At 37.0% G+C, this 13,691-nt stretch overlaps 1 protein-coding gene across 1 annotated transcript; it reads left to right on the forward strand.

Moving 5' to 3' along the window:
* The first annotated feature begins 3,832 nt into the window (after positions 1-3,832).
* Positions 3,833-13,535, forward strand: LOC112554810 (phospholipid scramblase 1-like). Its single transcript, XM_025222861.1, has 8 exons — positions 3,833-4,444; positions 6,403-6,715; positions 7,532-7,657; positions 8,037-8,114; positions 9,376-9,515; positions 9,761-9,925; positions 10,446-10,607; positions 10,871-13,535. The coding sequence occupies exons 2-8, from the start codon at positions 6,442-6,444 to the stop codon at positions 10,913-10,915; spliced, it is 990 nt and encodes a 329-aa protein (XP_025078646.1). The 5' UTR covers positions 3,833-4,444; positions 6,403-6,441; the 3' UTR covers positions 10,916-13,535.
* The last annotated feature ends 156 nt before the right edge of the window (positions 13,536-13,691 follow it).

Here is a 13,691-nt window from a genome sequence, read left to right on the forward strand (position 1 = left end):
ATCAGGATGTTGTTCTGTCTGCAGTTCTTGGTTCAGCTGAACTAGTTGGAGCACTGATGTGAGTCAGTAGGTTAAAAAAACACGAACTTCTGTGAACAAAAGCATGTCGGCAGTTTCATGCACGGGGGAAGACAGAATTCGTTAGAGCACTGACGTATGTAGGTCAGTGATATATATAGAACAAGGACCAATATTTGGCCCATGGCTAGAAGAAGATTAACTACAGTCAAAGGTGAAGGTTTGCATTGGTCATTGACATGACGGACTCTTTTTCTTTATTTCCATTTTTTCGTTTTGGTGACTACTGCTGCACCGCTAGTGGCAAACTAAGAGGAAAGAGTCGCTGTTAAAGCATCTGGCATCGCCTGACCGGACACAGAAGTGTTTCGCAACGAAGCAAACTAATACTGATGCAATACGACAGATAAAAATTAACCATCCCGGTACAGTCGTATGGTTAACACATTTTTAACGCATTTTTAAAATCTGTATCCCAGTACACATCACCTTGAAAATACTCCTTTCTTTACTGAAGTACCCATGTTGATGGCATTAAAAAAATGGGGGAAGGCACTGAAGCATGATTACAGATTACATAAAAAGATGACATATTTTTCAGATGGGAGAATGTATAATATGCTAAAAGTTCTACTGGCTACAGAACTCTAACAGCGTTAAAAAAAAAAAAACCTTAGAAAACAATAACAGCATTACTGCAGCCCGCTATACGAAATGGCTTGAATGGTCAATGTGCCAGCCCTCTTTTTAATGTTTTTCGCAGGTCAGTCATTAAAAATTAAAAATCCCTTGAAAGGAATCTAGAGTCAAGGCTTAGGTGGCCCATCTTTACTTTTTTTAGTTTGAGGTCATCTGTCCCATTCATCCAGTAACTGTCTCTATGCTTTTTGTGGCGCTGACACGTTTGTTGATTCAGCCTTCTTCGTATGGATGATATGTACAAGTAAGATTTTGAATGCATGTGATTGTTTGGATCAAAATTCATGTTACATCATAACTCGCGGGATAAGAATTGGGGTGGGTTGGTCGATCGGTGAGTGAAAGCTCGATCGGCACGGTGATTAGACAGAGAAAGGTGTGTGTGTGGTGGGGAGTTGGGGTTTGGGGTAGAGGCTAGCTTTCCGTCTGTTGAGCGCACCTGTATATAAGACGCACCCACTAAATTTTTTTCTAAAATCTCTGCTTTTTTCACAAATAAAGTCGCATCTTGAAAGCTGCATCATATCGTCTCGTTTTCAGCATAATGTGTGTGTTTGAATTGTATGAGGCTTTTATTTTTTAAATGTGAACAATTGAGACAGTATAACAGTAATATCACAGTCAACACTGTAACAACGTTAACAGTTAACACTTTCACAAAGAACTCATAAAAAAAACCAACAAAACTAACCGAAATCGAAAAAACCCGCAAACAATTAAAGCCTCATCGCTGTTAAAACATATGGTTTAAAAAAAAAAAAAAAGCTGGGAAAAAAGTCGCGGCTTACAGTCCGAAATTTACGGTATACTACTGTATTTCCTTTCTTATATGGATGCAAGTTAAAATTTTGGCTGCATGTGTGCTCGAGAGCACAAATCTGTTGAGTCTTGAGACAGGCAATTAAAGACAATCATAAATTACTAATGATATTTATATAAGTATAAGTTTATTGTTCGAATTCTCAGTAAAGAGATTTATAAAATAGAGTTAAACTTAAACGTATAATTATTCCAATATTTGTGTTGATGAATGGTTCGCTTTTTTGGGGGGAAGTGGGGGAAAGCAGGGCACAGCTAGTACGTGTGTTTCAACTGATCGAAGCAGCGCCCAACGTACCATGAGTCGAGCTGGAACCAGATTTTATCAAACCATCATCACATTATCTAAACATTATGCGCTGTCTGCGTGGGTGAGCCCAGTGGGAATACACAGAGACAATGTTTTTGGAGGTCAGTTGACGTAACGGGCCGCCAAACTAGAAGTGTACACGTGTGTACGGAAATAAACAAACGCAAGATTAACTCGATCGAGCGTCAAACAAGGGTAGTAACGTTTTTTACAGTCTTTAATCCCAGTACGTGAGGACTCACACATCGATTTACACAGCACGTATGTAAATACGCCAGCTTAAGTCTTGCAAATAAAGGGTAAGTTGATAATAACACGTGTCACATGACAATATCATCTAACGTTCGTTGGCAAGCTGTCGGAATATTGGCAAGGGAGAGGACTCCGGCAGCTGCACGACATTGCTCAATCGAGCGTCGCGCGCTGTGCAGCTGCACAGTCCAGTCCTGCATCGTTTGAATTTCTAGATTCTGCGGAGTTGTGTGTGTGTTCATCAGTCCTGCTGCTGTCCATTTGTATCGGGTGAGTCAGTTTAGTTTTATTGTAATTAACCGAGTGTACAAATGATCTGCGAGGTTTGATGCGCACCTGGCATCGGAATGTTGTCTGCAATTCTTGGTTCAACCACGAACCTATACACACCTCCGTGCTTCTTCTGAACTAGTTGGAGCACTGATGTAAGTCAGTAGGTTAAACTAAACCATGTCGGCAGTTTTACGCACTAGGAAGACCGATCTCTTTAAAGCATCGACTAAGTACATCAGTGATGTATATAGAACAGCTTGGCACCTATATACATGGTCATTATAGTTGTTAGAAGCAAATTATAGTCAAAGGTGAAGAATTTTACATGATTATTAACACCACGTTCTTTCTTTCCCCCTTCTTTCCTTTTCTTCTCACTACTGTTGAAGCGCAAGCAGCAATCAAAGAGGAAACAGTCGCCATAATAAGCATCCGGCATCGCCTGACGGGACACAAAAATGTTTCGCAATCTGGTGCGACAGTTGGCAATAAAATATCCAGCTACAGCCGAACGATAAACTTTTTTTAACAACTTGTTTTGATCCTTATCCCAACATAAAACACCTTGAAACAAAAATCTATGCTATGCGAAAAATGTTGATAGATTTTGTGTGTGTGTGTGTTAAATATATAAATATTGATGGAAGGCGAATATTTATCATACCAATTACCAGCTGAATTCTTTTGTTAACAAATGGCTCAGTTTAAATCCTAAGGTAGGATACGCAGAGAATCCATATTTGCAGTTGAATCAAATTTATGCTATCTCAGTTGGTGCCATTCATCTTTCATGTGTAAGCATATCCTCAGCAACACCTTCAACAGGTGAATTACTTAACTAAGTAGGAACAGGCTTGGTACAAGTGGCTATAGGTAAGCCAAGAAATATCTTGCACCTTGAGATCCATGTTCACCATAGCTATGACTTTTTTTTGCAAACCATAAAAAGGAACTAAAGTGTGGGTTATGGTTTAAGAATTTTATGTGGTTTTTATGTGGTTCTGTTTATAGAAATTTAATTTTATCATTATAGCTATAGCAGCAGGCATTTCACAGAAACACAAAAAGCCCGAAATATGTTTTCAAACTTTTTTTTGTTACATCATAAGTCAGTTTCTTTGCCCCCTCCCTCCTCTCTCCCCAGAAATCCCTTCATTATTTCCAACTGTTGTAATTTGTATTGTATTGTGAATCTTACTGATTGATATGTGTGCTGAAGACAAAACTGTATCTTAGACACTTGCATGCTTTCTGACTGCCACCATTTATGACTAAGTCAAAACAGTATCCTTAGAAAGGGCATGCTGCCTGCCGATTATATTTGTACTTGCAAAATATAGCTAGTGAAAGTTGTAAATTCACATATTTATTTATAGTCTGTATCTCCAACCTAGCTTTAGCTCTCTGCTATATAGTTTTTATGTTTTTTTTAAATACTTCATATTCTTTCTACCCTTCCCCCCTCACTTCATTGCATCCATTATCCATTCCCATCTATTTCTGTACCTATTCTACAGACACCTGCACGTCACCAGCATCCGTTTTCTTCATTAAAGAATCTACATATTTAACAGCTTATAAAGAAAAGAATAAAACAACAACAGCCCTGTGCTGCTTGCTAGATGAAATGGTTAATAGGCCAGCTGTCTTTTGATGATTGAAAAAATAAAAATCTCTTGAAACGGAACTACATTCAAGGATAGAGGGCCTGTTGTTACTTTTTTTTTAGTTTGAGGTCATCTGTCCCATTCATTCTGTTGTTTTGTCTGCTATTTGTGGCGCTGACAAGCTTGTTTATCTAGCTCTAGCTTACTTCAGCATGGATGATATGTACCAGTTAGACCTCTTATCAGTTTTACAAATAGCAATCCTGGCAGTTCAAATTTACATAACACCACCTGTGGCATGACTGAACTGAAGACTGTTGGTTTGGTAGACAGAACACACAGAGCAGTGGATGCAGCAGCATATTCCTTGTGTATGTGTTTGTGGCAGTTGCCCGGATTTGGTGTTGCGTGTGGTGAGAGTGATTTCAGGGCTTTGCAAGGTTTTTTTTCAGGTCAGCAGGCACAGGTAAGCCAGGTGAACATTCTTGTTCAACATTCATTAATTTCAGATCTTGAACACTTGGTTTATTTATTCAAAACGTTGAATGCTTGGTTTATTTGTTCCAAAGCAGTCATGAGTTTCACATTTTGTCTTTTTATTGCACATGGCAGGGGGAAATAAAATATACACGGCAATAGCATGCTTTAATCTTTTATGATTATGCTAGGGAATGTGAGAGTAAGAGACAGCTAGGGTGTATCTGTGCTTGCAAGAATGTATTCATAGAGATGATCATTCATGTGCGTGTGTCTTCTCAGGAGTCAGTGAGTGGTTGTGAATAACAAATTATCATATCCTCAACTGTAAAGAAAGACAGTCCAAATGGATTTTGCTGTCAATTTTCAAGCAGATGAATCAGCATCTTCAGGTTTACTTTGTGCAGTACCTATTCTCTGAGCTAGAAGCACAAGAGTGACAACAAAAATAACAGAATGGTACATGGGTTTAACATTATAAAAAGACTACTCACTACTTCTGAAGATGCAAATTAGGGGCAAATTTATACCTAGGCAAAGAAAGAAAATAATGTTAAATAATTATAGCAGTACTTAAATCTAAAGTAGCATGTCTGTTAAAATTGAGTCCAGTTTAGTGATTCAAAGCAGAAGCATTCTTGTATATCGGCCTGAATGAACATCCTCATATTGTTTAGGATCCACTATTGATTTAAAGTTGCTCAGCGTTTTGTGTTGCAATCTCCAACCATCATCAATGTGGTCTTTGCAGCTTTATATTAATTAAGCTGATGGTGAGATGTTTACCTTGCATCTCACATTTATTGACTGTGGTCAGAAGTTGATCATGCAGACTGCAAATTATCTGCTTAAACTTGAGCTTAAAAAAATATGCCATTTTAGTATTTGTGGTGGCAGTTTAGTGACTTAAGTACTTCAGGGCCATGGATTCCGGGTGTGTTGTCAGACCAAACAGAGCAGGCTGTGTTGTCATCATGTTCAGGTGATTGTTGAGGTGTAATTTTATAATTTACACAAGCCACAGCTTGTGTCAGTCAAGTGATATGAGAATGACATATATAGTGCTACTTTTGCTAGCCTGTGTCATTCATTACACCTACAGCTGGAAGCACACAATACAGTTGCTTGCTGATCTTTTTAATCAGGCTCTTTCTGTCTTTTCTCTCCATCTCAAATTACTATTTTACAGATGATGAATTATTTTTTGTTCATATTGCTTATTTGTCTTCTGTTTCTTTTCAACTTATTTAGTATTTCACTTTTTTCACTCCCTTTATCTTTTACTTTGCCAATTTTTTTTCATTTTTAATAAACTACCTTGAAGGTAGCATAACAGTTTTTAAATATTGCCAAAATGTCTGTAGTTTATTTATTTTATTTTTGCTATTTTATAAGTACTAGTTAAACTGAAGCAGAACTTTGTGATTAATGGTGTACTTGAAAAACTTATCATTTAAAGAAGCATTACACAAATAAAAAAAAACCAGTCACAAGTTTTTGTGTTTTTGCTGAATGGTACCTTCTAAGATGATGGAATTTGATGGGTTTCTGTTTTTGCTATTGTTGACATCACATTAAAAAACGTATGCATAGGCTTTCTGTGAGATTACTTAGGACAAACAAAAAAATATTTAATCCTTTGAGTTTAGCTAAGCACTCATTTTAATCTTTGCCTTTACATTAATAATAGTGGGCATTTTATTTGCTTGACTATTTTGCTCTTAGTTGTGTGAGGACACTGAATATTTTGTTATTTTTGCATTTTTAACTGTTAATGCATAGTCAGTCAGGATCCAGGATCATTAGACTCCACTCAGTGACCCATAGAAAAACATGTCAGTAGTTTAAAGTTTAGCTTTATCTGCATAGCAGAAAGTATCTTTAAACAATGTCTTTTAGAAAGTCTGTCAAGATAAACTGATTTTGGGGCTTTGTTAAATTTTTCAGGATAAGTCTTGACAAGTGAGTAAAGCTGTCTACTATACCATGAGTGGGCCATACACAGTTACCACTCAGCCTGGAGGATACCCACCACAAGCACCGGGCCCCATGTACCCATCACCTGACACAGTTACCACTCAGCCTGGAGGATACCCACCACAAGCACCTGGCCCCATGTACCCATCACCTGGCATGCCTGGTGATGGGTACATGGGGTCAGGTGCCCCAGGACAACCTGGTTTTGCACAACCTATGTACCCACAACCTGGAATGTATGGAGCAACAGGTCAGCCCATTGCAATGCAGCCAATTCCTGGAGGTAAGGATGTGCAGGGCATCATGCTTTTCATCATCATCATATTTGTCTTGATGGCAGCATTGTAGTAACAAGAGGTAGTAGTGGAGTTTATTGTCCTGTGATCATGAAGTGGTCAGAAGTAGCTTTCACTTTTCTGCTGCCACTCACATTTTAATGGCTAAACACTTTTTGCAATCCGAGTTTTAGAAGATGCAGTGTACAGAGAATATAGAATAACCTACATATGTTTGTTGGATGCAGTTTGAAGGAGTTTACTGGGTGAAGCACCAAATGCCTCAAACAAAATTTTCTCATTTGACTTATCTCTACACAATCACATGTCATGGTAGCCATTTGAATAAAATTAGATCTCTATCAGTTTGTGGAGACTTAATGGTCATAGAAATCACCAGTTCAGTGTTGTTTATTCAGTGTCATAAACATCTAAATGCATCAAATGACAGTGAGTGGGAAAGGGAGACAAAGCTATGAAAAGCATACGAGGATGGCTTTATTAACTGGTGATTGGGTTAGGTGGAAAGAGCCACAATTTTTTTGCAGTTCATTTATCTGCCCACTGATATTGCACCAGATAAATACTGCACCTGTTTAGCCAATCAAGATCATGCAGGTGTTATGTATGCAAGCAAGATCTTACTGTTTTTGCATGGTTCAGAATAGATCACAGCATAGCGAAGAAGTTGTGGCTTGCATTAATTTCATTGTAAACATACACTAGTGTTTTCATTTATCTTTTTGAAGATTATGAAATTGTTCGTATATTTTATTAATGAGAAGTTTGGTGTGAAAATGTAGGATGAAAATACCTGTCACCAGGCCCAGGTGTAAACCCTGCAGGATGGATGCCAGCACCTACTGTTCCTGCCAACTGCCCACGTGGTCTTGAATACCTCTCGCAGGTAGATCAGCTGCTAGTCAAACAAAAAATTGAAGTTCTGGAAGGCAAGTATGCAAACAATAATGAAGCAAAAGTCTGTGTGGAAATTTTTGTGCATATCTATAGTTGGAGAGATAAAGATATGTACTAAATTTTTAAAGAGTCTTTCCTCTTATTTTCTATTTTGTGTTCCTGATGTTGTAAATTGCAGAAAGCCTGGCTGGCCACATGCTGGTATTCTTCACTATACAAGCATTATTATTATTGCACAATTATAATATCTTATTTCCATGGGAAATCTTTATCAGACTTCTTTATTAAATATTTTATTATATATGATTATATGTATGTATGATTGATGGAATATAGCTGCAAGCTTTTTGTGTGTGTGAGAGACGATTTGTTATTTTTGCTTCGGTTAATCTATCAATTGTTGTCCTTCAGCTTTTACTGGGTTTGAGACCAACAATAAATATGAGGTCCTGAACTCCATGGGACAGAAGGTGTACTATGCTGTTGAAGGTTAGTCTTGATTATGTTTTTATTGTTCATTTATTCAATAAGCAGACGTAAGTACAGAAATGCTCCCCCTCAGCATAAATGTGGAGTGAGAAACAAACCCTTTTATGTAGCAACACCATTTAGCACAAAAAGCCACCAAGTGCAAGATCTACTCTTCATAGGTACCTTTGTTCCTCAGTAGACCACATTATCCTACACTTGCCTGAATTTTATATGAAAAGCTTTGGTGAGTAATCCTTTTTGGACCTAAACTATGCCATCTTCACTTCAAACTGTTTAGCCTCTTCCACAGGAGTAATTAAAGACTTTCTTGTTTCAAGAGTTAGAGTACCTCTTGCATTCCCACTGAAGTCCTATGTTGTCCATGGTTAAAATTTGTGTACCGTGTGTATTGATGAAAGAGTAATATTCCCCTTCAGTTGTATTCCATATGTATGGCATGGACGAGCAAAGAGCCAAGGTTGCTGGGATGCCATGCTATACAAGCATAGGAGTGGTGTCCTTTCACCTGACAGGCTTGAAGTGGGGTGGGCAGTTCTCTACTTTTTTGTTTTCTGCTTGGATTTGGATTTGTGTTGATGAGAGAATACTATTCCCCTCTTTGTTGTATTCCATATGTATGGCATGGTAACATGAAGAGCAAAGAGTCTGGGCTGCTGGGATACCATGCTATACAAGCATAGGAGTGGTGTCCCTTCACCTGACAGGCTTGAAAGGGGGGCTGGGCAGTTCTCCGCATTTTTATTTTCTGCTTGGATTTGGCTTTTAGTGCCTATTCTACTGACCCCAAACCTGTACTTTTGATGATGTCATTGGCATTGTGCTGGACTGTTTGGTTGCCTGTCCTCATTTTGTTATTCTTCTCATGATATCAATTAATGTTCTTATTGCTGTTAGTCTTTTCTGGCTACTGCCATCACTGTTTTCATTTTTACAAGTCCTTCCTGTGACTTTCCCTCAGTGCCAAGCAGTCATGTGCTTCAGCATTTTATTGCAATTATTGTTATATGCTATAAAAATCTTACCTGAAAGCAAAAGAAAATTAAACTTCTTGGCAGAGCATTAGTTGTTTTCTGCACTGCTCCTTTCTTCCAGTTCATAACCCAAAAAGTTTTCTTGAGGTTATCTTTAAATAAACATTTTTGTAAATTGATTCATCATATTAGAGGTATTACAAATCTTGAGAATACATATCTGCATTCATTAATTTAATTAATTCATCACCAGCTTCAGGAGATGACAGCTGCGTTTTTTTTCATAGATACATGCTGTGCCTCACGGAACTTCTGTGGTTCTGTGCGACCTTTTGACATCAAAATCTTTGACAACCAGAGACAGGAAGTGATGCATCTGGACCGGCCATTGCGCTGCTCTCACTGCTTGTGCTTTTGCTGTTTGCAGGTGAGCATCAGTAAAAATTTCAGTGCTGCATACTGAACCTCAGTCTGGTAGTCATGTAGTGCAGTGGTAAAGTGTTAATCACCAGGATAGAAAGAACCATGGGTTGTGGGTTCAGCTATTACCTCTGGAATGTGTATATGTCACTTGGGATGTCACCAATTTTCAGACTTAGACCCACGATATTGTGTAAGTTATGACCCTACATAGACAAGAACAATTTGTACTGTTATATCATGTTTTAACAGAAAATGGAAGTGCAGGCCCCACCTGGCACACCTATTGGCTATGTGCGGCAGGCTTGGAGCTTGTGTTGGCCGAAATACAAGCTCAATAATGAGCATGATGAAACAGTGCTTCTCATCAAAGGACCCTGTTGTCGTATTGACATTTGTGGAGACTTAGATTTTAAGGTCAGTCTACCTGTGTGTACATAATATTTACATTATTCTTGCATAGAATACTAATATGAAGTATGTGTAATGCTACTGCTAGTTAAAGATTGAAAATTTTAAAATAATCAGTCATACTTAGATCTTTTCTGTTAAAATTCTGTAGTTGATGAAATATTAAAAACAAATTTATAAAGACATGCTCATGCGTTTTAACTCAATCAGTATGGACATATCAAGGCAGTTGAGCTGTAGCTATGAAGATATTTGCAATCATAGGTGTGAACTGTATAAGAAGAGATTAAGAAAAGAAAATGGCAAGTTGACCTGAATCACTTAGTTAACACTTTGCATAATAGGGCAATCTATCAGTTACATTATTAAAGACAAATTATATGTAAATGCCAAAAGCTCTGGGTCTTTAAGTTCAGAACTCTTAATAACAGAGCACAGTATAATGCCGTCAGAACTGCCAATGAATAATTGTAGCAAATCTGCAAAATGTCTGGAATATGCCTAATTTTTTAACTGAACTTTACAGATCACCTCTCCAGATGAAAAAACTTGTGTCGGGAAGATCACCAAACAGTGGTCAGGGATGGCCAAGGAGGTCTTCACAGATGCAGATAATTTTGGAGTAGTGTTCCCTGTTGACCTGGATGTCAAAGCAAAGGCCACAGCACTTGGTGCTGTTTTCCTCATTGTAAGTACAGCTCATGATAATAATAATACTTCATTGTCCATTAGAACTAATGTTGTAATGAAAAATGCAGAGCGGACACTGTGTGAAAAGGAATGAGAACATAAAGATAATACATGCAATAAAAAATAACAGAAGGATCGATCAAAATCATGGGTGTGCCGATTTGAAAAGTTTTATTTTTTTTTTAGTTAATGCATATACTTTGTGTTGTAAGCAATATTACTGTTCAGCTTCAGTAATGTGTATATTTTTGCGATTTTCAGGATTTCATGTATTTTGAAGATGGAGGTTCAAAAAATGATCATTAATAAAGCATCTTCATGCAAAGTGAACACAAGTATCTTTCGGCAGTGTTTCTTGGTGAATACTTTCCAAATGAGAATTGCCAAACACCGTGAAGGATGAAGATGAACTGTCACATGAAATACTACTTTTTTGCCATAGATCTGCAAGCCCTGATTGTATGTTTATTGGCCCAATGCATTGTGTGATTGCTGTTCTAGTGGTTTGTACTAATGAGTATAAAATGAACACTAAGAACTAATAAGTTTTGTTTAAAAAAGCAAGTTTTAAGTCCTAGTCTTCTGCGTGAAAAGGACCATTGTCTTGTACATGTGGCAAGAAATGGAGCTGTTATTTTTTTCACATGGTATTGTGCTTTGGAAGAGGGTTATTTACTAGTCTGAAAAATCTAGTCTTCTTTGTGAAATGTGTAATAGTCACTGGTGAAAAGTTGGCCCAGCCTAGATCATCAGCAAGGTTTTTTTTTAATGGTCAACTAATGTTTTTATTCTTGTTGGAATTCACACAGGCTTTTATCTTATACTGTGGTCTTTTGGCTTTAACACAAAATTATAAAAACACAAATATGATGTGAATCATGGCTATAAAATCAAGACAATCCTATGAGCATGCCTTTTCTCTTCCATTTAACCTTTGAATCATGCTTAACCAATTTTTACTGAACATCATGTTTTTGCACATTTACATTTTGTTTTGCCATTTAGAGTTTCAGTACTTTGGTCAGTATCACTGTCTTGTGATTTTTACTTGCCTCTGCTGTTTCATTGAAATGACAGCCTGCTGTTGATCACATCCACATTTTCATCACCAGTTGGCACCTGACCACCACTTAAGAACTTGCAGGCAACCAGTTATTATGATAACAAGTGTATATTGTAGAACAAGCTTGTAACAAATTTCTCTTTCCTGTTTTAACAGCAGTATGATGCTTTGGAGACCTTAGGTACAGGTTAAAGCCCTCCGTGGACATTAGAATTTCCTCTGTGCAGGGTATCAAAAGATGAAATAAATGTCACACTTTGTATCTGTGCCACCTCTTAAAAATTTAATATGACCTACTTAAACAATTATATTTAAAACGTGTTTGCATGTTGTATCATGGAGAATTAGTAAAACCTTGCACTTTTTGTATGCTGTTGGGTAAATGATTCATGCACATACAAAATTCTTTTAATATGACCATTCTATGCAGCACATGGTGATAGTTATCAGTTCTTTCTTAGTCCTCATTTTTCTGATTTTAAGGGACTAGTCTATACATAAGTTCTTAGCAACCTTCCATGTATATTATACAAATTGCATTGGGATAAATGATATTAGGTTGTCGAAAAAGTCATGATGTATTATTTTGTTTTTTAAAGGTCATTTATTTATATAAAGAACAAATATCAGTCCTGTTTTATATATTGCCTGTTTTGTTTTATAAACTTTTGCCATCTTTCAGTAAGCTTCATAATTCCTTGTTCATATAAGGACCCCTGCCTTTATCGGCAAAAAACTGAACATGGTACTGAATACAGCCTTGTATGAATTGAATGCAAAACCACGCAAGGAGTTTTCAAGAGTGCAAAAGAAGTGGAAGCCTGACGGTGCAAGGTCATGCAGGTGTGGTGTGTGTGGCAACACATCTCATCCAAACTCCAATAATTTTTGACAGGTAATCGAACTTGTGCATGGTTTTGCATTGTTGTGATGGAGCACAACTCCTGTAAGATTAACAAGCTCTGGATGATGGATTCATTCAAACTGTCCAATTGCCAACAATAAACATTTTTAATCGACTGGTTCCTTGAAAGGAGGTTGAAAAACACACCACCTTTAAAATCCCACCTCACCAAGAGCATTATCTTCCTTTGATGAATGTCTGCTTTTGATATCATTTGAGGAAAATCATGTCAGGACCAAGACTATTTTACACATAACGTTGTTGTAAATCATTCACTTTTCTTCCCCACTTATCAATTCCTTTGAAAAATGGCGAAAATGAAAAGTTTGGTCTTCTCTCCAAAACTCAACCAAATCAATTTTTTTTCTTTTTAGACAAACTAGAACTGTAAAAATGTGTCATGACTTTTCCAGCAACCCAATATTTGGCCATTTTATTTGCAGTGTTAGAGGTTAGAATGGGAGAGAGAGGAAAAGATCTCTGTTTAAAGGATGAAATGGTTGGGACTAATACATTTAGAAAATTCTTCTTATCCAGCAGAACTTTTTAATTTCTTTGATCCCAAATAAGCATATTAAATAGGGGTACATTTTGTCTTGTGTGCCTTCTTTTGCGAGGAAATTTTAGCATTTTTTTCATGATACTTAAAGATGGTATTAATCAAGTATATTAATGGTATTATGTTTATGTACAAAGAGGCATTAGTTAACATATGGCATCGGTTGAAATACAGTTTTTGTAGTTTAATTGATATATATATATTTTGTGATATACTTTTTTGATTTTTGTCAGACCATTTATTAAAATATAAGGCAAAGCTGTATTGTTCCTACTATTAGTGGACTTTTAACATCCAAGTGTCTTTAACTCGACTGCATGCATGAATATTTTGTCTAATATACTGTCTTTTTTATTGTAATTTTAAAAATCTGTAACAATAAAACTATTGCTAGCAGGCAGTACTTCTCACCTTTTGGGAAGAATGTGCGTGTATGCTTTTGTTCATGCATTTATGTTCATCAGTGCCACTACTGTGTGTGCATGTACATGCATATATATACTTTGTATGTCAACATGAAAACAATAAGTTAAAGAGTAACAATAAGAGTACAGTC

This window comes from Pomacea canaliculata, linkage group LG14, assembly GCF_003073045.1.
Source record: "Pomacea canaliculata isolate SZHN2017 linkage group LG14, ASM307304v1, whole genome shotgun sequence".
In the NCBI taxonomy this organism is placed as follows: domain Eukaryota; kingdom Metazoa; phylum Mollusca; class Gastropoda; order Architaenioglossa; family Ampullariidae; genus Pomacea; species Pomacea canaliculata.

What these genes read in the sequence shown, in the direction of transcription:
- LOC112554810 (XM_025222861.1), top strand. Translation starts at nt 6,442, where the DNA reads ATGAGTGGGCCATACACAGTTACCACTCAGCCTGGAGGATACCCACCA. An exon ending in AAAAATTGAAGTTCTGGAAG is followed by an intron (nt 7,658 to 8,036) that starts GCAAGTATGCAA and finishes GTTGTCCTTCAG; the next exon opens with CTTTTACTGGGTTTGAGACC. An exon ending in GTGGAGACTTAGATTTTAAG is followed by an intron (nt 9,926 to 10,445) that starts GTCAGTCTACCT and finishes TGAACTTTACAG; the next exon opens with ATCACCTCTCCAGATGAAAA.